The sequence below is a fragment of the Pistacia vera genome, unplaced genomic scaffold, assembly GCF_008641045.1.
Source record: "Pistacia vera cultivar Batoury unplaced genomic scaffold, PisVer_v2 Contig142, whole genome shotgun sequence".
Taxonomy (NCBI): Eukaryota; Viridiplantae; Streptophyta; class Magnoliopsida; order Sapindales; family Anacardiaceae; genus Pistacia; species Pistacia vera.
Window position 1 is genome coordinate 1,350,829 of NW_022195489.1, and position 22,382 is coordinate 1,373,210.

General features: G+C 35.1%; 2 protein-coding genes and 2 pseudogenes across 2 annotated transcripts; 3 read left to right on the forward strand and 1 right to left on the reverse strand.

Moving 5' to 3' along the window:
- Positions 1 to 213: 213 nt before the first annotated feature.
- Positions 214 to 3,674, reverse strand: LOC116123392 (receptor-like protein Cf-9 homolog). Its single transcript, XM_031409166.1, has 3 exons — positions 3,650 to 3,674; positions 1,243 to 2,189; positions 214 to 678 (listed from the first exon to the last, which is right to left on the reverse strand). The coding sequence occupies exons 1-3, from the start codon at positions 3,672 to 3,674 to the stop codon at positions 214 to 216; spliced, it is 1,437 nt and encodes a 478-aa protein (XP_031265026.1).
- A 454-nt stretch (positions 3,675 to 4,128) lies between these two features.
- LOC116123393 (serine acetyltransferase 1, chloroplastic-like) lies at positions 4,129 to 5,431 on the forward strand. The gene has a single exon (XM_031409167.1). It carries the CDS (start codon positions 4,129 to 4,131, stop codon positions 5,290 to 5,292), a length of 1,164 nt encoding a protein of 387 aa, XP_031265027.1. The 3' UTR covers positions 5,293 to 5,431.
- A 4,772-nt stretch (positions 5,432 to 10,203) lies between these two features.
- On the forward strand, positions 10,204 to 12,572 carry LOC116123394 (annotated as a pseudogene).
- A 3,026-nt stretch (positions 12,573 to 15,598) lies between these two features.
- On the forward strand, positions 15,599 to 17,876 carry LOC116123396 (annotated as a pseudogene).
- The last annotated feature ends 4,506 nt before the right edge of the window (positions 17,877 to 22,382 follow it).

The following is a 22,382-nucleotide window of genomic DNA, read 5'->3' on the forward strand; positions in this document are numbered from 1 at the left end:
TGTTTGACAAATCAATAATGTTAAAATGGTTAGGATTCTCACCATTTCAACATTAATTCCTTTCACTGTCAAAACTGTAGAATAATATTGACCATGTGAACCCATATATTGCGCCGCACCACTGCTATTATCCCTGCTCATCATAGCTTTAAAATTTTTAAGATATGATGTTGGAAAATTGCCAATTAATGTATTATGAGAAAGATCAAGTATTCATAACATTGGGAATGGACATCTTGTATTCAAATTGCGAATGGGACTCTGAAAACTATTCGATCTCAACAAAAGAACTTGCAGTTTTGGAAGAGTAGCTAACCAGTGAGGAAATTTATCATTAATCTTGTTATTTCCGACATCTGGAACTTCCAAGCTGCTACATTTAGCCAAAGATTGTGGCAATGTTCCCTCCAACGGATTGGAATTTAAGTTGAGAGTTGTCAAAGCTCTATTCATCGTAAGATCCAGTAGGAAGATCTTGTCATGGTTTCCAAGACATTGTAGACTCCTTCTACTCAAGTTCAGATACTCAATAGTGCCCGAACCACAAGTCCATGAAGGGGTCTCTCCTGTCAATTTATTGTTTGAAACTGAGAAGCATTTCCTAGAAAGTGGTAGAAGCAAAAGGGGTCCTTGAAGCAAGTTGGAATGAAGATCAAGAAATTTAGACGCTTTGCCAATCTATACTGAAAATTTGTCAACAAATTGTGAGAAAGATCCAGATATTGCAATTTGTACCACGATCCTGTCTCCCGTTGGGAAATTCTACCAGAAATTTTGTTATAGGAAAGGTCTAAAATCATCAATTATGTTGAGGTTCTTAAGAAAACAGGGAATTCTCTTATGTTTCAGGAAGAGAATTCGAAAACTTTGAGCCTGGGCAAGATAAAGTTAAAATTGGTTTGGGTTCTTAGTGACAGTAGACAGTGATTTGAAAGATCCATAACCTCCACGTTTTGGAACTTTGAAAAAAATTCTGACCTAACAATGCCAGTGAAGTTCTTTGATGAAAGATCAAGAAAAGAAAGATTCAAAGATTCAAAGGTTGAAGTATGGGATTTGGAATTGGACCAGTGAACTTCTTGTTTTACGGTCTAATTATTGCAAAGATGGCAAAGTAAACAACAAAGACGACACTCTTCCATTTAGAAAATTATTAGATAATTTGAGAATGGACAGAGATGAATGGCCACTTCAAGGAAGATGACCCGCAAATTCATTGTGTGAAAAGTGTAAATGAGAAACCTGAGTGAGATTGAATGCTGATAATGGCAGTTGACCACTAAAATTGTTATCAAAGAGATATATTTCAATCACTTTGCTAAGGTTGCCCAAAACATCTAGAAATTGTCCGAAAAAACTGTTGTGTACAAATGATAGACGAGTGGGCTTCCTGAGGTTAGATAGCAATGTAGGGACTTGGCCAGTAAAATTGTTGAATGTCAAATCCAAAATGGTGATACTTGTGAGGTTCCAAAGTGATCCTGGATTTGAATCCGTGAACTTGCAATAAGAAAGATCTAACATATTCAAGTGTATAAGATTTTCGATTTTTTCAGGTAATATTCCTGAAAATTTTGTGGAAGATAGATCTAACAATCTCAAGGGACTACTCCAGTTAGACTCTAGTAAATTGCCTATGAGACCTCCGTTTCTAGACAAACTTAGGTACTGAAGAAATGGAAGGCGGAAAACACCATTCAGGAACTCGTGTCGCAGCTGAGTATTACTAAGACTCAGAGATATCAAAAAAGAAGAAAAATTCACCAAGGAACTAGGCACAACAGGAGACATGTTCACATTGTCAAGAAGAAGATATCTTACTTCTGTGAGGTTTTGCAAGATCTTATTAAAACAATGTTGGCCAATTTCTAGTCCATGACCAACATTATTGTCAGAGAGATCACGTGAACCCAGCTTGGAGAGGTGAGATATTTCACTTGGAACTAATCCAGAGAAATTAGATGAAGAAAGATTAAGATGTATCAATTTTGCGAATTGATGTGATTTCAGAAAACATGAAATCATTACAAGCAAGATTGAGGCTACGGAGATGATGAAGAAGGAAGATGCTACTGTTGACATGGATTTTGCAATCAGCTGACTAGAAATAACGTCAAGACCGATCACATGACCTGTTGACTGATCACAAGTGACCCCATTCCATGAGCAGCAATCACTATTGCAGAACTCTGTTTTTGGAAAAGAATCAACATTATTGCAGTGAATAGAGGCAGAATTGTGAATTAAAGAGGCATTCTTGAAATGAAGTAACACAAAACTTTGGTCAGAAGAACAAAGTTATGGTGATGGAGAAGAACATTTAGAAGTAACTTAGAAAATAGCTTGTAGATGGAAGAACAAGACGAGGAGGCAGAAGACTAGATATTAAACGGCAAACCCCACATACTTTTCTTTCTATGAAACGAAAGAAAAGATAATTCGAATATCTTTGTTGAGGAGAAATGAATGTGAATATGTGTACATATAGACATAGTGAGAAAAGAGAAAAGAGCAGCCAGAGAGAGAGACGTAAGAATATTAAGCTTGAATGGAAGATATTGTTCATATTACAAAACAATTAATTTATACACATTTACATAACTAATTCAGGAGGCTTCTTGATCAATTTACAAAACTTGGTGGGCAAGAACAGTAATGAGAGGTTTTAGGGTTTTAGGACCACAAGAATCTCAAGTTGTTAGAGAGTTGGCGGATGCACACACATGTCACCAATGTTGTCTCCCTAGTGTGTTGCCATCTGTCCATTGTCTATCTTCTTCACATTCCCCCTCAAACTAAGGTCTTTGTGTAGGACCTTAGTTTGTTTCTCATCCATTCAAAGTGGTTCTTAGGACTTAGCTTTGTGAATATGTCTGCTACTTGTTCTTTTGATGGAATGTAGATGACTTCAACGTCTCCATTATTCACAATTTCTCTTATAAAATAAATGTCTACCTCAGTATGTTTGGTTTTCCCATGCAAGATAGGATTCAAAGTGAGGGCTGCGACACTAACATTATCACACCAGATTCTTGGTGTTGAAGAACTCCATATTTTCAGTTCTGAGAGTAGAGAAGTTAGCCAGGCTATTTCGGCACTAGTTTGAGTAAGAGCTCTGTATTCACTTTCAATGCTTGATCTGGACACCCCTCTTTGTTTCCTTGAACTCCATGCTATTGGATTTTCATTTAACATAATACAGTAGCCTCTTGTAGATTTCCTGTCCTCAGTGTCACAAGCCCAATCTGAATCAGAATAGGCTTGGATTTCACACTTTCCCTCTAGGTGTTACATTATCCAGAAAAAGGGCAATATCAACACTAATTAATTATTATTAAACTTAGTACCACATTTTTATAGGATTAGTTTATTATTTCATTTATTCTGAGAATTACAACTCCACCTTAGGTTTGTTTGAGATTCCATACACCCCTTATAGTTTGAAAATCATCGCTCACCTCCCCTCATAAATGTTGACTTCTAAGAAGATTTTGCTTAATATTTACAAATCAGCCTAATATTTTAACTAACCATTGCTAATTACATCTAAAACCTCTATCAAGATCGTGTCGAGTTCTCAATGACCTTTGTTAAGATTTTTCTGAATTCTTGATTATCTCTCCTCAGACTTTGCTTAATTATTACTTACCTCCTTTCATATTTTGCTTAATCATTGCTAATCTGACCTCAAACCTACCCTTTTAAGGGAGCTTTGGAGGGCAACGATATTACAACATAGGTCAACGGCACTACTACAAGGGAGGTCAATGATAGTTTTCAAATTGTAGAAGATAGTTGAGAATTACACTAAAAGTAAGGGTATGCACAACGTTTTAGCCCATATTTAATATTTTTATTTAATTAATCCTCCATAAAGGAAGGAATAATATGAATAGAATAACAAAAAAGAGCAATTAATCATGTGTGGAAAGGTCCACAAGAAGACTTGGCAAACCTTCTTTTGAACTCTTTAAATCATGTGCTTCCTTCAGACACGCTTATCTTCAAACTAGAAAATCCACACAATCAAATTACAATGAAAAACAAAAAAAAAAAAAAAAAAGTTTTTTTTTTTTTTTTTATTTAACAAACCGACTTGATAAATTTTCCAGGAAAGTATCAGTTCCCATGAAAGCTCAACTTCAGGGCATTGTTCGACCCTTTTCCCTTCCTCTATATAATAACACTCCTCCTTCTTTCCCTCTCCTAAGACCTCTCCTCTCTTCACACCTTTCTTCTTCACGTTCTACCACCAAACACAAATTCTCAGTGTCCATGGCTACTTGTATCGACACCTCTCAACTTTCCCAGGAGCCAAACGGCCGGTCCACAAACGATGACCATGCATACGACTATGTCAAAACCTGTCGCCCAAGTTTTTCTGATCGTGTTTCTTGCATACCCTTCAACAAGAACCACACAAAAACCATGCACACGCGTGGGGTTATTAACAATCATGATAATCGGGATCGTGATGATCAAGATCTATGGCTGAAAATGCTAGATGAAGCAAGATCAGACGTCGAACAAGAGCCCATCTTGTCAAACTACTACTTCACTTCAATTTTGTCGCATAAATCACTCGAAAGCGCTTTGGCGAATCTTCTTTCCATCAAACTGAGCATTTCAAGTCTCCCTGAAGGTACGTTGTATGATATTTTCATAGGCGTGCTTGTAGAGGATCAAGAAACCCTCGTTAGAGCTCTGAAAGCTGATTTGAGAGCGGTTAAAGAGAGAGACCCCGCTTGCATAAGTTATGTGCATTGCTTGTTGAATTTCAAAGGGTTTCTCGCATGTCAGGCGCATAGAATTGCGCATAAACTTTGGTACCAGGGCCGAAAAGTCTTGGCCTTGTTGATACAGAACCGGGTTTCTGAAGTTTTCGCAGTTGATATTCATCCTGGAGCAAAAATGGGAAGTGGGATCTTGTTTGATCACGCCACTGGAGTTGTGATTGGAGAGACGGCTGTGATTGGGGACAAAGTTTCGATTTTGCATAATGTAACATTGGGGGGAACTGGGAAGGCGTCTGGTGACAGGCATCCAAAAATTGGTGATGGGGTTTTGATTGGCGCGGGGACTTGTATTTTGGGGAACATTAGGATTGGTGAGGGGGCAAAAATTGGGGCGGGTTCGGTTGTGTTAAAGGATGTGCCGACGAGAACTACGGCTGTTGGTAACCCGGCTAGATTGGTTGGGGGGAAGGAGAATCCAACTAGGCTTGATAAGATTCCTAGTTTTACAATGGATCAAACTTCGCATATTAATGAATGGTCTGATTATGTTATATAGAGGGCTCCTTTTTGTAGCTTGTTTGTGGTTTTTAGTGAGAACTGAAGTTCTCCTATTACCAACAGAAGAATTTGAGGATCATATATGATGATGATATGTAGTACTTTTGATGTAATTACAATGATAAAATAAGATCTGTATTGGCATATTTTCTCTGTGGTCTTGGTATGGTTTGTTGTAATTTGCTTGTTTGTTTACCAGAATATGCATTTTTAGTTATGTAACTTTTGGTAGTGACTGTGGGAGCTCTGTTTTAGAAGCAGAGCACCAGAATCCTTGAGTTGAAAACAAAAATGTAGGCTGCAGACATTGTTGAGAATGGAAAATAATTCTAACTCTACTAGAGATTTCATCAATCTTTCACCTTTTTACTAGGACAATGTTCTGGTCTTTACATTTTGTAACCCCCAGAGGCAGGGGAGGGCAAATATTAGCAAAAACAACTAGAAAAAACTGTTATTTTGCTGTAAGTATTTCAGTGTAAAATTTGAAGTTCAGACTTCATTTCATCACCAACACAAAATTCTTTGCTTAAGTAGTGGTACTAGCAACTCATGGTTAGATTCTGAAGCAGGAGTTAAGCTGTGTAAACAAAAGCAAGTAGTACTTGAGTATTTCTGAGCGGACTACTTGTCATTGATTGATTAAAGATCCTGTGATGTGAATTAAAAATATATGGGAAATTGCACTCACAGCCCTTGAGTTTAGTGGAAAATTATCTGGACCTATAGTTTTAGCAGTCGCAGATGATTGATGAAATCAAAACTTCGGTTTGGTGTCAAAAACTGTTGTTTCTTCAGTGATTCTTCACCATAAACTTCAATGGACATAATGTAAATTAACTCAGGGCATCGTCTCCCTCAAAACATTCACCCTTTTCTTTCTGTCTCTTCCTCATCAAAGTCTAAGAGACTGGACAACAAAATATGATTCTATATGTCATTTACATATGCTAATCAAGTAATGAAAACTCTTGATCTTAACTTTGCTCAAATGGTGTTTTTCTCCTTGCTGCACATATATAGTACTTTACGGTTCCACAGACATTGTCTTTTCACCACATGGAAGCTATTGGAAAAAGCTGAGAAAAATTTCATAAATCAACTTCTTAGTCCAAAGTCTATGCAATTGTTCATATTAATCCGTGAAGGAGCAGGATTTAATGTTGATGGTTGTTTTCTGCCTTCAAAATTCTTGAAAAATTATGCAGGAGAAGGAGCAAACTTGAGAGGGTTGATAAGAAAATTGATAGAATGGTTCACAACATCAGACAATGAGAATGGTTGGTCAGGATGATCATGAAGATGTGTTAGCTAGAAGTCCCTTTGAATTTGCAGAAGCATTCAGGATCTTGAAGCATGAAACAAACAGAAGGGTTTTTTCCGATGGGATGTTTGAATCTTTTTAAAACAGGAGCTGAAAGGTATCGTATGTTATAGCTCAATCTTAAGCTTCAACTTAGCTGCTACTGTCACATTCCCTCATCGTTATTTAATAAAACTTGGGATTTGGGACATAGCTCATACAAGTCTACTTGAAGACACATGACCTATGTACGTCTATTTGAAGGCATATGTATTAGAATTTGTTATTGGATAATTAGTCCTTATGAAGGTGGGTCGGCGGGGAAAAACTATAAATTGAGCCAATTCCCTTCATTTTACAGTGAGAGAGGGCGATAAATTGAATCAATTTCCTTCGTTTTATAGACAAAGACAACTCAATCGAGAGAAAGAGTTAATAAAAGCTTCTCATTTCAGCCCTCTTTATTATGCTTCTTTCTTTCAGTCCCTTTTAGTTTATTTTAATACAATTACACCACTAAGATTATAACAGGATTCAGTTTATATTACATTGAATACTCTTAACTAAATAGATGTATTCTTCTTCTGAAGGTTCAATATTATTACTAGAGTCGACTACATTCTTTTGATCAAACTCAGGTTCAGAATTCATTTATTTATTTTTAAATAGACCAATTAATTTGCACATTTCACTTGCTAGAATTTTTAATTTTTTTTTATGTTAAATTTAATTATAATTTTTATCCCGTAGGTTAAGTATGTTATAATTTAATAAGATCAAGTCTCTTAATGCTGAAAACATGTTTGTTTTCATTATCATCTTCTCTAAACAATGCTATGGAGGGTTTGAAAGGTACAAGTGTATCACAATATTTATAGAATAATCTAAACTAAAATCATTAATTAAATATGTAATTAATTAGTGTTATATATATATATATAATAGATATTGGATTATACTTTTAATTGTATCACAAAATTTATAGAATAATCTAAATAAAATCATTAATTAATATGTAATTAATCAGTGTTATATATATAAAATTAATTAGTGTTATATATATATATTGATTACCTTTTAAAGTATCACAATTTTATAGAATAATCTAAAATAAAATCATTATAAATATGTAATTAATTATGGTTAATATATATATATTTGATTCAAAATGCTATATCCACCGAAAAAATTGCACCGAAACAAGTGGAGCTTCTTTTCTCTGCCAAAAGCCAAAAATGCTATAACCAAAATATACTAAAAAAAAGAAAATGTCTTTCACGCTTCGCACAACCCATGTGCTTTTTTGACCCACTTCTTCTTCTTCTAGTCTTTCCATGACTTCTTCGTTGACTCTCCCTCCACAAATCTGTTGTGCTTTTCGACGCCACTTCTGCTTCTTCATGCCCTTCCATGGCTTCTTCATTGAATGCCTCCATCAATTCTTCACTTGGGTCATCTAATTTGCCTTTTTGCAGCATGATAATTTTTTAGCAGTTAATGGAAAGAAGTGGGGTGCGTTTTGGGTTGTGCAAAGCGTGAAAGTGTAGAAAAGAGAAGAAGTAGGGAAGCATAGAAGAAGCCATTGGTTATGAGCTTTGAAACAACGTCGGTGAGTTGCAGAAGGTTATGGAAGATGAGAAGTTAGGACTTGAAGCTTGAAGCTTTTTAATTAGAGTAGGGATGCCCGTCCAAAAAAAAAGGACGCCGTCCTTACACAATGGACGGGCGTCCATTTGGAATGGATGCCCGTCCATTCTAGTTTTTTTATTAATTTTTATATTTAAAAAAAATTTAATAACTTTAAATCGTTGAATGGTCTGAGTCAGGAGACACGTAAGCCGGTACAAAATTTTGGTGTAAAAACCCCGGTGTCTGTAGCATTGTTGATATTGATTATACCTTTAATGTGTTTGTTTTCGTCATTATTTTAGTCTAGCCAATGTTGCAGAGAGCTCAAGACAGAGAAGTGGGGTCCGTTTGCCACACTTTTTTCCCCTACATATCCTAAAAACCAATATATATACACACCTTTACTGTGTTTGTTTACATTATTATTTTAGTCCATGATGTTGAGAGAGTTCGAGACGGAGAGTCAGGGGTCCGTTAACACATCCATTCCGCCCTCCCCCCCCCCCCCCCCCCCCCCCCCAATTCCACCATCATGTCTTAAAAACCAAAAAATATACTTGTTTTAATATTCTTCAAAATTCAATTATATCATATTTAACTCAAACATTAACAATTACCTTTCTCAATAAAATTTTTAAAATTAACAAAAATACTCTTACCCATCCAAGCCACTATCACCCCCCAGCAGCCACCGTTGCCGGCATTGTAACGACGTACGATCGGCTAGATTTGGTCAGTCTTACGCCGATATATCTATTTTCGACCAGATTTCCCATGGATTTGGCTGAAAACAGCCAGATCTATGACCAAAGATCTGACCATTGACGATGGCCATATCTTGACCGTCGTTGATGGCTAAACAACATCCATATCTTGGTTATCGTTGACGACCAGATATCTTGGCCGTTGTTTGGTTGTCAACGGCTAGATCTGTGGCTGTAGATTTGATTGTTTTTGACCAGATCCATGGTGGATTTGACTAAAAAAAGCTAGATCAACGCATGACCGGTCAGATCCAGCCAGTTGCACACTATTTCTGCAGATTCTGACCACCTTTTGATGGTGGTGGCCGGCTATTGGCAATAAATAGATGGATGGATGGGGGTGTTTTTGTCAAATTTTAAACTTTATTATGGGAGGTGTTTAGTTAAATTAACAAACCTGTGGAGTTAAAATAATCTAAATATTTTCAGAAAATGCTATTCAGAAATGTACCAAAAACTTCTCATAATCTTATGCTATTTTCCAGAAATGCTATTCTAAATAACTAACAAAATGGAGCCCACATTTTTATAGGATAATCCAAAGAGAACCATCAAATGTAATATGGCACAGTGCCGTATTTTTGGATCATCTTCTCCTAACGCTCATGGAACCCCAAATTCCCTATTTTTGGATCCTATTTACCATCTTCACCTTCCTTGCATTCATGGATTTTAGAACCAAGAAATCAAGTTTAAGATTACCCATGGAAGCTGCCACTTTTGGGAAATATTCACCAATTGATTGGCTCTTCGCCCCATTGGCCGGTTATGCACTTACAACTCGGACAAGTTCCAGCTGTTGTTATTTCTTCACCCGAAGCTGCTCCAGAAGTGCTTAAAACTAATGATATTAACTTCGCTCAAAGGCCTGTTGTTCTTGCTGCAGATATTTGAAGTTATGGTTGCGAAGACATCGTGTTTTCACCCCATGGAAACTACTGGCAACAGCTACGAAAGATGTGCGTAACTCGGCTCCTATCTCCCAAATTTGTGCAATCTTTTAGAACAATCGGGGAAGAGGAGGTATCAAACCTCGTTCGTTTGTGTTCTTCAAGAGCAGCAGGCATGATCAATATTAGCAAGGAAATTTTCAATGACGCTTGACATAACAACGAGAGCGGTGTTTGGTGGAAAAGTGAAACATAAAGAGGAGTTCTTAGGTGCTATTGAAGAAGCATTAATAGAGTTGGGTTGAGGTTTCAGTGCAGCCGATATGTTTCCTTCCTTCAAATTTGTTGACTCTATCAGTGGGGTGAAGAGCAAACTTGAGAAGATTCATCACACAATTGATGGAATGTTTGATAGTATGATCAATGAGCGTATAAGCAGAAAGGCAGGACCTAAGAGGGATGAGAGTGAAGAGGATGATGATGATCGTAAAGATTTGTTAGACATTCTTTTGAATTGCAGAAGCATGGAGACCTTGGACTTTCTTTAAGTAACGACAATATCAAAGCCGTTCTCATGGTTAGTGTCTATCTTCTTTTCATATCAGATTTTGTATAAGTTATTTTCTTTATGTATATACGATAATTCTGCAGTTCAAACGTACTAATATAATTTTGTCGGGACTATACATGTATACCATTGGATCTAAGCTATAAAATATAATCAGAGTCCAATGAGAAGAATGAATCAACAATTTAGGGGTGAGCGGTTCTGGATACCCTACATTTTTTGAAGGAACTGGAATCGAAACCGAAACGAGAACCGAAACCGGTCGATTTCTAAGATTTAGAACTAGAATCGAAATCGACTGGTTCTGGTTCCTAGAAACCTGGAACCGGAACCTGAAATATAGGTTTTGGTTCCGGGTACCCGGGTTAATTTCAATTATCCCTTACTTTTTAAAAAAGACAACTACATCACAAAAGTTTACAAAAATTATAATTCAATCCCAATTCCTATTTGGGTACCTAGGCCTTGGTTCCAATTCCCGATTCTAGCACTGTAAGAACCAAAACTGGACCCGAGAATTCATGATTCCAATTTTCTAGAACAGGCACGGTTCTACCCTTTACCCATGCTCACTCTCCTTATAAAATTAATATAGGACGTCCTCACTAATATATATCAATATATTATCAAACTTTATTTATATATATATATGCTTTTAATCACGCAACTTTCTGAATTATAATTAACTATATTTGTACATCATGGGAAGAAATTAATGATTAATAGTTTAACGCAAGTTTTTCAACCCTATTATTGCAGGACATCTTTACTGCTGGGAGCGGTCCAACATCTACAACTGCAGAATGGGCAATGCCAGAGTTTAGAGATGGCAATGAGCCCGATATTTTCGGGTACCTGGCCTAACCCTTCCCGAAGGTCAGGCTTTACTTGGTGTTCGCGGGCTTGGGCTTGATTTTAAGGCTCGATCTTGGGTATGGGTCGGGCTTGGGTATGTCTTCTGGCCCGGCCCGGCCTGACTCAACAATTTTAGTATTAATTTTACTAAATTACCCTTATACTATATATTTAATTACAATATTATTTTACATATATCTACCCATTTTTTCCAAACCCTCATCTCATCCCATTTGGTGAGTATTAAAAAATAAATTAATATTTAAAAACTGTTTCTAGAATTAAAAATATAAAAAAATTGAAATTTATTAATATTTAAAAATTTACAATATAAAAATGGGCAGGCTTGGGTCAGGCCTAAGGTTACAAAAAGCCTGTTGGGTTGGGCTTGGGCTTTACCTATCATACCCATGATGGGCCTGGACTGGGTTGGGCCTTTGTCATGAGGTTGGGTTTGGGCCTGGGCCAAGGGGTACCTGGTCTCGGCCCAGCCCATTGCCATCACTATCAAAGTTGATTAAAAATCCAAGTGTCATGGTAAAAGCACAAGCAGAGGTGAGGACTGTCTTCGGTATGAAAGGAAAAGTTGCTGAAGAAGGCCTTCATTATGAGATTACGCCCTGCTGGTCCCTTGCTTCCAAGGGAATGTAGGAAAAGCTGTGAGCTTTTCGGATATGAAATACCTGCCAAGACTAAAGTTTTGCTAAATGTATGGGCAATAGGGAGGGATCCCAAACATTGGAGCCAAGCTGAGAAGTTCTATCCTGAGAGATTTCTTGAGAGTTCAATTGATTACAAGGGGGCTAATTTTGAATTCATCCCATTTGGAGGTGGGAGTAGAATTTGTGCTGGCATAGGATTTGCCATAGCCAATATGGAGCTGCCACTTGCCCAGTTGCTATATCATTTCGATTGGAAACTTCCCAATGGCGAAAAGCTAGAGGATCTTGACATGATTAGGCTTTTGGTGCTACTGTGGGAAGAAAAAATGATCTGAAATTGGTTCCAAAGTCCGTATCATTCTCATCCTGTTGGCTGATAGGAGAAATTATATGCTATGATAAATATGCATTATGATTTGCTTTAGAAGTAATGTGTTGTTTTTTGTTTTTTCTGGTATCCAGGGATGTTGGGACTAGCTTATGTGCATCTCAATTTGTCTCCCGAGACCTTGAAGTTAATGGCTTAAGTTATGTGTTGTTGCTTATACCAAGTATTTTAGAAGATGATCTAGAAGATATCTCTAAGGGAACGAAGTTTGTGACTTAGTGTAATAAGAGTTAATGTCCATGGGAATAAAATCTTACAAACTTTAATGGTATGAAGGTAATATCAACTAAGCTACAACCTCTCTGTATTATTTATATAAAATCATTAATTAGGTTTGGAATATTGAATTTTTAATATGCCAATTAAGGGATTGACAGTTAGTCGCTAATTTTAATTTTGCATTTTGTTTAAGCTAATGATTAGTTGAATGGTGTCTAATTTTGATTTCACATTTGTTAAGCTAACTGTATGAGCAAAAAATCGTCTTGGGTCTAACGAGGCTCAATAACGCAATAAACATGTCACAGCCCAAGGCTTTAGCCGAATCCCGATTGGGCCTATGTTTTAAATCACCTTGTGAACTATCAACTCTATGAGTTAGGCTATCCTACGAGTTAAGCTAAATTAGGTTACCGGCCCATTCGCGTACAACAATCTATAAATAGGAAATCAGAATCCCATTCTATTTTCTCTTTTGCTAAGATCCTGAATCTTATCGAAATTAATAAACTTAATATGATAAAGGTAAGAAATCCTATTTCTTTCCTGATAGGATTATACTAGGATTCCAACCCCTTGGGTTCATCATATAAACAAAGGCCTGCCCTCTCGTAAGGCAATCTCGAATATTCAATCTCGACTACTTAAAATCACCTCCTTACTCCTAAATTCTTGCTCCCAAGAATTCTATACCTTCATCGTGGTTCTGGCCTTTGACAACACTCCTGGTAATCTTTCTTTCCCTAATTCTTATTAAATTGTCTTTTTCAGGCTTGCTGACTTGAGCGTCGGATTGCCTATGGCAAACACCACCCCGGTGTTTTCCATAAGCTTCACGCTTGTCTCTTCATGTGTGCAAGTCTAATGGATTGTCAGTGGTCTCAACCTCACGGGATTAGACCCTATTTCTGTAATGGTAAATTTTTTGTATCTACACTAACCATTATATAATTGTTAGTTATTAAAACATATGAAGGAGAGGAATGCCCTTAAGCAAGAGTTCTTGGGCTTGAAAATAAAACCGTGAGAAGTTGAGTTTCGGAGTCGGGCCACCTAGGCTGTCCAAGCGGACAATATCTTGAGGGTGTTGGGCCGGGGTGTTACAATTAACTAGTAATTCTTGTTGTTACATGAAAAATTCTTGTTATTAGAAGAAAAATGAACAAAATAAAAAAAGAATTCCCACAAGCTGAATTCATTCGAAGCAACTTGGAAAAAATTTTGGAATGAAAAAAAGATTACCCAGAGAAGGGGTTTCTTATAGCATGGTAAATTTACAACAAAACAAAAAAAGAGAAAGGTGTCACTTACAATCTGTTTTAAAAGATTCTTTTACAGTTGGTAGAGCAGCCTTCGGTGAAAAATTTAAAGATCCTGAAGAGATCACATTCATCTGTTGTTCTCGACAGTGTAAACTTGACAGGAGGTTTAATTTCACTGTTGAGGATTGTTTCATGGCTTCAAATTTCTTCAAATTCAGCAGGTTATGGAGTAAACTTTAGAGAGTTTATCAGAAAACTCTCGAGAATTTAAAAGCTCCTATAAATTCTCTATGTTAAACATACTTTTTACTTTCTGAAAGAAGCTAAGGTGACAATTTTTTCTAATCAATGCAGACGTCTATACTTGAAAATCTCTGATTTTGAATTTATTCCACTTGGAGCTGAAAAGTATCCATATTATAGCCCAATGCGCATCTTCAACCTAAGCCAATTGCTATATTTCTTTGATCTTCCCTTTGAGTAGAATCAACTGCATTTTTTTCTTATACTAATAAATGGTTTGCGAAGGCATTGCAAAATAAAGAATCCTTTATTATTCTTCAGCAATGTTCAATAAGATCTCACATTAGGATCCAACACCCACCAAGTGTGGTACTTAAGCTTAGGGGCTCGCTCACCTATCAAACAGGTCTTTTGAGTTGAGCTCTCATTTCGGCTTGAGTTCTAATATTGGTGCTTTTGTTCAGAGTTAGCCTGTGAAAAGACTTACTAGATTAAGGTGCAGTGTCCTCTCTTTGGGCGTCAAGTCAATGCCGATAGAGTAAAATTTAGAACCATTATATTCTAATCTATTTAATTAGAGGGCATATTCTTTGTTGAAATTCTGGGTCAATATTTTTCTTGGAGACCAGATAATTTGCACGACCATTAATTTAGGTTGTATAAGCATGGATCACATTCTTAAAATTTTTTATGTTAAAAACGATTACATTATAATCTACGACAAAAGATTATATTTAATTTAATATCATTCCTTGTAGTTTTCTCTTAAGAGGGTAGAAGTGTGTCACAAGATTTACAGGATATAATAAAAAAAATCATTCAATATTATTAATTAAAATAATATGAATGGCATGATACATTCACACGTGAATTTGTATTGGTGAAATTGGTATTTTTTTTTTGATAGTATAACTGGCACCCTTCAAAGAAAGAGTAATGTAGAATACATTAATTGAGCTTGCATCAACCTTTTAGGACACTTAATAGGTAACTTTTAAGATAGAGAGTTTGTACAACTAATATTATTTTTTGCTTCATCAATTACCAATAATTGGAAGTTTAATACACAAGAACACACGGCTAATTTAATAATCCATTAATCTAGATTAAATATGTTATAAATCGATAATATAGGATACATTCAGCTTGTATTCAGTGGCGGAGGCACCCAAGAAAGGAGTAATGTAAGATATCGATTCGTAGTTTTGACCTATTAAGCAGATTCTTCTTGTGACTGGATGACAAACCCTTTAACCATAATTTATGCTTAGGCTGACCTTGAGTGATTATGAAAAAAGTGGTTTGATGTTTACAGGAGAAGCTTAAAAGTTCATCCTTCTTAATTAATTTTTAAATCTACTTAAATATTTTATGTTATTACTCCAACTGTACAAACGACAAATTCATTGATTATAAAATTAAAATCTAGTTGAAAAAAATCCGTTCTCTATGGTAAACAAAAATCATCTCTACGTTAAACAAAAAATTATTATTAAAAACCAAATAAATTGTATAAATAACATGGTACTATGTGACCCTAACAAATTAAGTGGAGAAATTAACCTGTATCTCTACATTGATTATCATCTTCGAACTCTCATGGAGCTCCCAATCCTCTATTTTCTGATCCCACTTGCCGTGTTCATTATCACCTTCATTGCATTTAAGGGTTCCATAGTCAAGAAATCAAGTGTAAGATTGCCGCCAGGGCCATGGAAGCTTCCAATTATAGGAAACATGCACTACTTCATCAACTGTGAGGTTCATCACAAGCTAAGAGACCTGGCAAAAATATATGGTCCTGTTATGCACTTACAGCTCGGCGAAATTTCAGTTGTGATTATTTCTTCTCCAGAAGCTGCCAAAGAGGTGCTGAAAATTAATGATATAAACTTTGCTCAAAGGCCTCCTGTTCTTGCTGCAGATATTATAGCTTATGGCCGCAGAGACCTTATCTTTTCACCGTATGGAAATTACTGGCAGCAGCTACGAAAGATAAGCATAACTCAGCTTATGAATCCGAAGTCTGTGCAATCTTTCAGCAAAATCCGGGAAGAGGAGGTATCGAACCTCGTTCGTTTGTGTTTTTCAAGAGCCGGAGGGACGGTGGATATTACTAGGGAAATTATTTCGATGATATTTGACATCACGACGAGATTGGCGTTTGGTCGAAAAATGAAAGATCAAAAGGCGTTCTTGGATGCGATTGACGAAGGTTTAGTGTTGGGTGGAGGTTTCACTATGGCCGATATGTTTCCTTCCTTTAAATATATTGACTATATCAGTGGGGCAAGGAGGGGACTTGAGGCGATCCATCACAAAGTTGATGGAATGCTTAATGACGTGATTAATGAGCATAAAAGTGAAAAGCCAGCAATGGAGAGAGATGAGGATCATAAAGATCTGTTAGATCTTCTTCTGGAAATTCAGAAGAATGGAGACTATGAGTTTACTTTAAGTAATGACAACATCAAAGCAGTCATCGTGGTTAGTATTTCTATATATCTTCTGTTTTGATCCCACATTGAAAGGTAAAAGGGTAGGTATGTGGGTTATAAAGGGCTTGGACACCCTCCCTTGGCAAGCTGGTTTTCCAAAGAGAGTTCTATCTAAGCCCACAAAAGTCCCACTGTCCAACCGAATTGTTTGAGTTGTTAGATGAGTATCTATCAAATGGTATCAGAGCCAAACCCTGCCTGAGCCCATGTTTCAAAAGGGGCGACCTGGGAAAGGGCTACCTAGGAAGGGGTGACCTCTAAGAGTAGGCCACTTAGAGTGAAGCCATCTAGAGTGGGCCAATGTGGACTTTAGGTCTCGAAGCATGTGGGAATCATGTGGGAATATTAGAATCCCACATTGGAAGGAAAAATGGTGGGTATGTAGGTTATAAAGGGCTTAGACACCCTCTCTTAGCAAGTCAGTTTTTTGAGGAGAGTTAAGCTCACAAAAAACCCATTGCCCAACCGAATTGTTTGAGTTGTTAGATGGGCATCTATCATCTTCTTTTCATATCAAATTCAACGATAGTTCAACATTGACATGTGTAGTCAAGTCAATGCCAAAATATTTTTCAGGTTTATAAGTGGGTATATTATCATTTCAATATCTAAATCAAATATTAATTTAATAGACTAACGAGTCATTCTTTAGTCAAGACATCCTGATATTAATTTCATCTTATTGGTTTTATATGATATTTTACAACTCAAATCCAATGATATACATGCATGGTCCTAACAGATTAATATCATGATGTTCTCACTCAAGAATTATTTTGAAGGTGAGTCGTTTTCTAGTTAGGACGTCCTGGTGTTGGTTTATACTCAAATCCAATATTTGAAGGCAGTAATCAAGGAATCTATGCGGATACACCCAGCTGCTGCGTTGTTACTTCCAAGAGAATGTAGGAAAAGTTTGTGAGATTTTCGGATATGATATTCCTGTCAAGACCAAAGTTTTGGTGAATGCATGGGCGACAGGGAGGGATCCCATTAATTGGAGCGAAGCTGAGAAGTTTAATCCTGAGAGATTTCTTGAAAATGAAATTGATTACAAAGGGTCGCCTAATTTTGAATTCATCCCATTTGGAGCTGGAAGGAGAATTTGTCCTGGCATAGGATTTGGTATAGCCAATGTGGAGCTTCCCCTTGCGCATTTGCTGTATCATTTTGATTGGAAACTTCCCAATGGACAAAAGAATGAAGATCTTGAAATGGCTGACGCTTTTGGTCTTACAGTGGGAAGAAAAAATAACCTGATCTTGGTTCCAATTCCTCATCATCCTCACTCAGCCTGTTGACTAATCTGACAAGTTATATATATGTATGCTTTAAAGGGTATTTATGTGTTGTCGCTTGTACTGAGTATTTATGATGCTCTAGAAATAATAAAAGGAATTATGAATTAAGCACTGTCTAACTTCTTGTAATAAGAATTAATTAATGAATGGTGTGAAGGTACGTACTAGCAGCTGAGCTATGTACTTTAATTTGTTCGATATAGTTTCTCTCCATATTCCTCTTCATTTTATAAGTTGGATCCCACACAAAATTTTCTAAGATTTACTACGTGCACTTAATTATATGTTAGATAATGGTACAACTTGTTGAAATCACAGCCAAAGCACACAACAACGAAAGTAGAAAAGTAACAAAACAGTCGATTTACCTTGGTTTGCTCATAATGAAAGAATTATGTCTAGCATTTAAATATAGTAGTTTTATTGAGTTTCAAAAATTTAGAGAATACAATAATGAAAAGTATCAACAATCACTCTTGTTTTCTATTTTTTAATATTATAAAATTAGGTTCTCTACTTCTTTACTAGGGTAGTCATAAACTTAATCACATTTGGACTGAACTATTACAAACCTAAATATTTACAAACCAACTTAAGTCCATTTATAATATTTCATGAGTGGGACCCCATAATGCATGTGTAGTGCTACACTTATAAATAATTTATATAGTTTTCTATATATACAAAGTGACATGTTAGGATATGATTGACTGAATTAATATAAAAATTAAGTTAATCATTGCATATTAGATAATTGTAAATAACATGACAATGTATAATATCTTATATGTATAGTATTATTCATTAAACAATAGTTTGCAACCGTTTAGAATAATTTGTGCGCGAAGAAAAGGAATCAAATCTTATAATTAGATTCATTACTTAGTAGGAAAATACTTTCAATGACACTTGACGAGGTATCAAATCTTATTATTAGATTCATTATTTAGCAGGAAAATAATTTCAATGACACACTTTGGCATCACCACAAAGAGTGGTGAGGGTGTAAAGAATCATATGGAGAATTGATGAATGTATATCAAATTAACCTTGCATCCCACGCTCCAATTTTATAGTTTCCAAAATAAGGAAATAATCAATGCTAGCTGTGAACATGCAAACAACTCTTTATGTTACACTTCTGGAAGGCTCAATATTTTATTACTCAATCAAGTAACTATTTGTTCAAGCTCAGGATCGGTTTTTTTTTTACCTTTTTTTTTCTTCTAACCGATCAATTATTGCAGTTTTGAGAATTTGGGTTGTATATAAAAATTAAACATGGATCACATGCTAGAAATTTTTCATGTTCAAAATGAATATAATATTAATACTACAACATTATATTTGATTTTAATTATTTTTATCATGTAGATTAAATATGTCAAAAAGATAATGTTTCATGTCGTGCTGTCAATCCCTAGAGCGCGGATTCATGCCACGTGTTATTACATTTAGGGTTAACTTTATTTACATGTTTATCATTGTAACAATATATAATCTTATTTTTCACCCAAATTAGGGATCGATTTTTTTTTTTGCAAGCCACACTTGTATGTGAAAAAGAAAAAAAAACATAAAAAGAAATACAAAAACAGTGGACGTAGAACTTGCATCTAGCATTCCAACTACTTTAAAAATCTCTTATCGTTTGCGTTTTTGATTCATTCATTGATCCAATATTGCATCGCAGGTTTCATACAAATTCCTTATGTAGATTTCATCATGGAATTTATGTACTTTTCGTTGGTGCAAATAACTGCATCAACATTTTACATAGTAAAAACGATAAATTTGGAGAAAGTTTAATATTTGCAAAAAAAAAAAAAAAAAAAAAAAAAAAAAAAATCATTGATTATATATACAAACAATTATTTTAAACGTGGATTAAATTACTTAAAATCAAATGTCAAAGTAATGAGTGTTTGTCTTCACTATATAATGGCAGAAATTACTAGATTTATGTTTGCTTACGAAGTTATTGCTGTAATTCATGTAGAATGTTGAAGAACCAAATGGATCATCTTCTAAGTTAAAATTCTCTTATAATATTACAATTTAGCAGATAAATCATGTCTTGGATTGAGCTGGAGTGTTTATAAAAAAAAAAATTTCTATGGTTAGTAGAAGAACCTTAAATAATATTCAAAGAATCTCTGTATATGTTATTTTATCTCATTACACTACAATAATGCAAGAGACAACCCTTTATTTAATTAAATTCTGTGTATTAAAAAACCATTTTATGCGCCACCTTAAGTGAGCTATTTACCTTGTTCAATATAGTTAACTATGTGTCTCTTATATTCTCTTCATTTTGTAATGAAACATATTTTTACAGCTAGTAGTAGTCATATTTTTGGCTTCATCAAGTATTATCAATAATTTAAAATAGAAGTTCATCAACACATGAGATTTATCATCTAGATTAGCTATATACGAAATCAATAATCTCTAATATGTTAGTTTTTGGGTAGTTGGTGACAGTAGTCCCTCACAAATTATCTACCATTCGGTAAGATATTGAACAGCATAAATCTTTGGAATGTTCTATTAAGTACATAGTTGAACAAAAATGTTTTCATGCCTGTTAGGTTGTTGCTATAAATTTTGTAGAATATGTTTGCATAGTAAGTTGTTGTTATAATTCATGTAAAATGTGTTTGTTTCATAAGTTATTGTTGTCTAAGTTTTAATCCTCTCTTACTAGTTCATAAGAATTTTAGGTATAAAATCATAAAAAGCAAGTGGAGTCGTGGAGAAAAAGAGTGGAGAGAGTTTTACACTTTTAAGATGACGTGGGCTTGGAATATAAATATATATATATATATATATATAACATGTTTTTTATAGACATAAATATATGTATAATAATTCTTTTTTTTTTTTTTTTGTAAATCTAACGGTGAGTTTAGATACATATATTAATAGCAATTTTGTGTGGGCCTATATATTAATAATATGGTAAGCCCATACCTACTCTCAACGGGGCTGGATCCGCCCTGGCTGTAGTGTTTATAAAAAAAATAAAAGAATTTCTATCATTGGTAGAAGAACCATAAAACTTTAGAAAATTTTAATTATTGTTTAAACTTAATTAAAATCTTATAATATTCAAAGAATCTTTGTATGTGCTATTTTATCTCATTCCACTACAATAGTGCAAGCGACAACCGTTTATTTAATTAAATTCTATGTATTAAAAAACCATTTTATGCGCCACCTTATACGCCACCTTGTCATCACCTTGTAAAACAATAGTTCATCTATTTTAGAGATAATAAAACATTATAAAATTCTAATAAAAGGGTTAAAAAGATATAAACCCCCTGAATATGATATAACAATAAACCCCCTGAATATCGATTATTTTAATAAATGAAATGACTTGACAGTAAGAGAATTTCTGTTATTTCTGAAATGTAAGGAGAATATTTATATTTTATCCAACCTAGGTTAATGTTATTAACCCCAAATAAAGTGTATAAATAACTGATACATATATAGTGTGACCCAACAACAAAGTCGCGAAACCTCTCAATATCTCTACATCGATCATCATTTTCCAACTCTCATGGAGCTCCAAAACCCCTATTTTCTGATCCCACTTGCCATTTTATTCTTCACCTTCATTGCATTGAAGAATTCCATAACCAAGAAATCAAGATTACCGCCGGGGCCATGGAAGCTGCCAATTATTGGAAACATGCACCACTTCATTAACTGTGAGCCTCATCACAGGCTGTGAAAGGTATGACGAAAACAGGGAAGAACAAAGAAAAAGAAGAACTGAAATACTTCGGTATTTTTCATTATATATGGAGAAGTCCAGCAAGCTGACATTTATAGTAAAAACAGAGCAAAAGACGTAAAGCAGAAACAGAATTTAAAACAGTTACAGAGATGTAAAACAGAACGTAAAACAGACTGCAAAGAGACGTAAAACAGAACGTAACAGACTGCAAGGTTACAACGGTAAAACTGACTTAACAACTTTTCTAACAGACTTCTTAAACTGATTAACAGCTTTAACAACTTCATTAATCAGTTTACTAACANACAGGCAAAGATGGCAGTGTCTAAGCCTTCAATGCTTAGAGGTTTGATTCCTATTTGGACAAGTCCTATATGAAGATAATTATAACTCTTTTTGTATTTTTTAACCATTTCCTTAGATAATAATTGAGTGATTTGAGAAGAATTGTTTATCTTAAGAGTTTTTTCTTTTGTTTTAATTATGTATTTTGATTTGTTTAAAGGGTTAACTCTATTGAGACTTGATAATTTTCCTTCTTTGTAAACATCTGTTACAGAAATTTTAGGAATGTTCCATTTATCAAAATGTTTTTGTAAATCTTGAGGTCTTATGACCTGTTTATCTTTTTGTGTACAAGCATGACTTGTTTCAATTATGTTGTCATTTTGATTTATACAAATCTCTTCTTGATGAACAATCTATTCATCTCTAGTATTTGAACTAGAAGTAGACATTGATCTAGAAAAGTT

Bases quoted from the DNA above. Each gene is read 5' to 3' on its own strand.
- LOC116123392 (XM_031409166.1), bottom strand. From the start codon at position 3,674: ATGATTAAGCAAAATATGAAAGGAG. The intron at 2,190-3,649 runs GTAAGTAATAAT...TTCCAAAAACAG, and splicing joins TAAGCAAAATATGAAAGGAG to AGTTCTGCAATAGTGATTGC. The intron at 679-1,242 runs GTTTCTCATTTA...TTTTCAGTATAG, and splicing joins CAGCATTCAATCTCACTCAG to ATTGGCAAAGCGTCTAAATT.
- LOC116123393 (XM_031409167.1), top strand. From the start codon at position 4,129: ATGAAAGCTCAACTTCAGGGCATTGTTCGACCCTTTTCCCTTCCTCTA.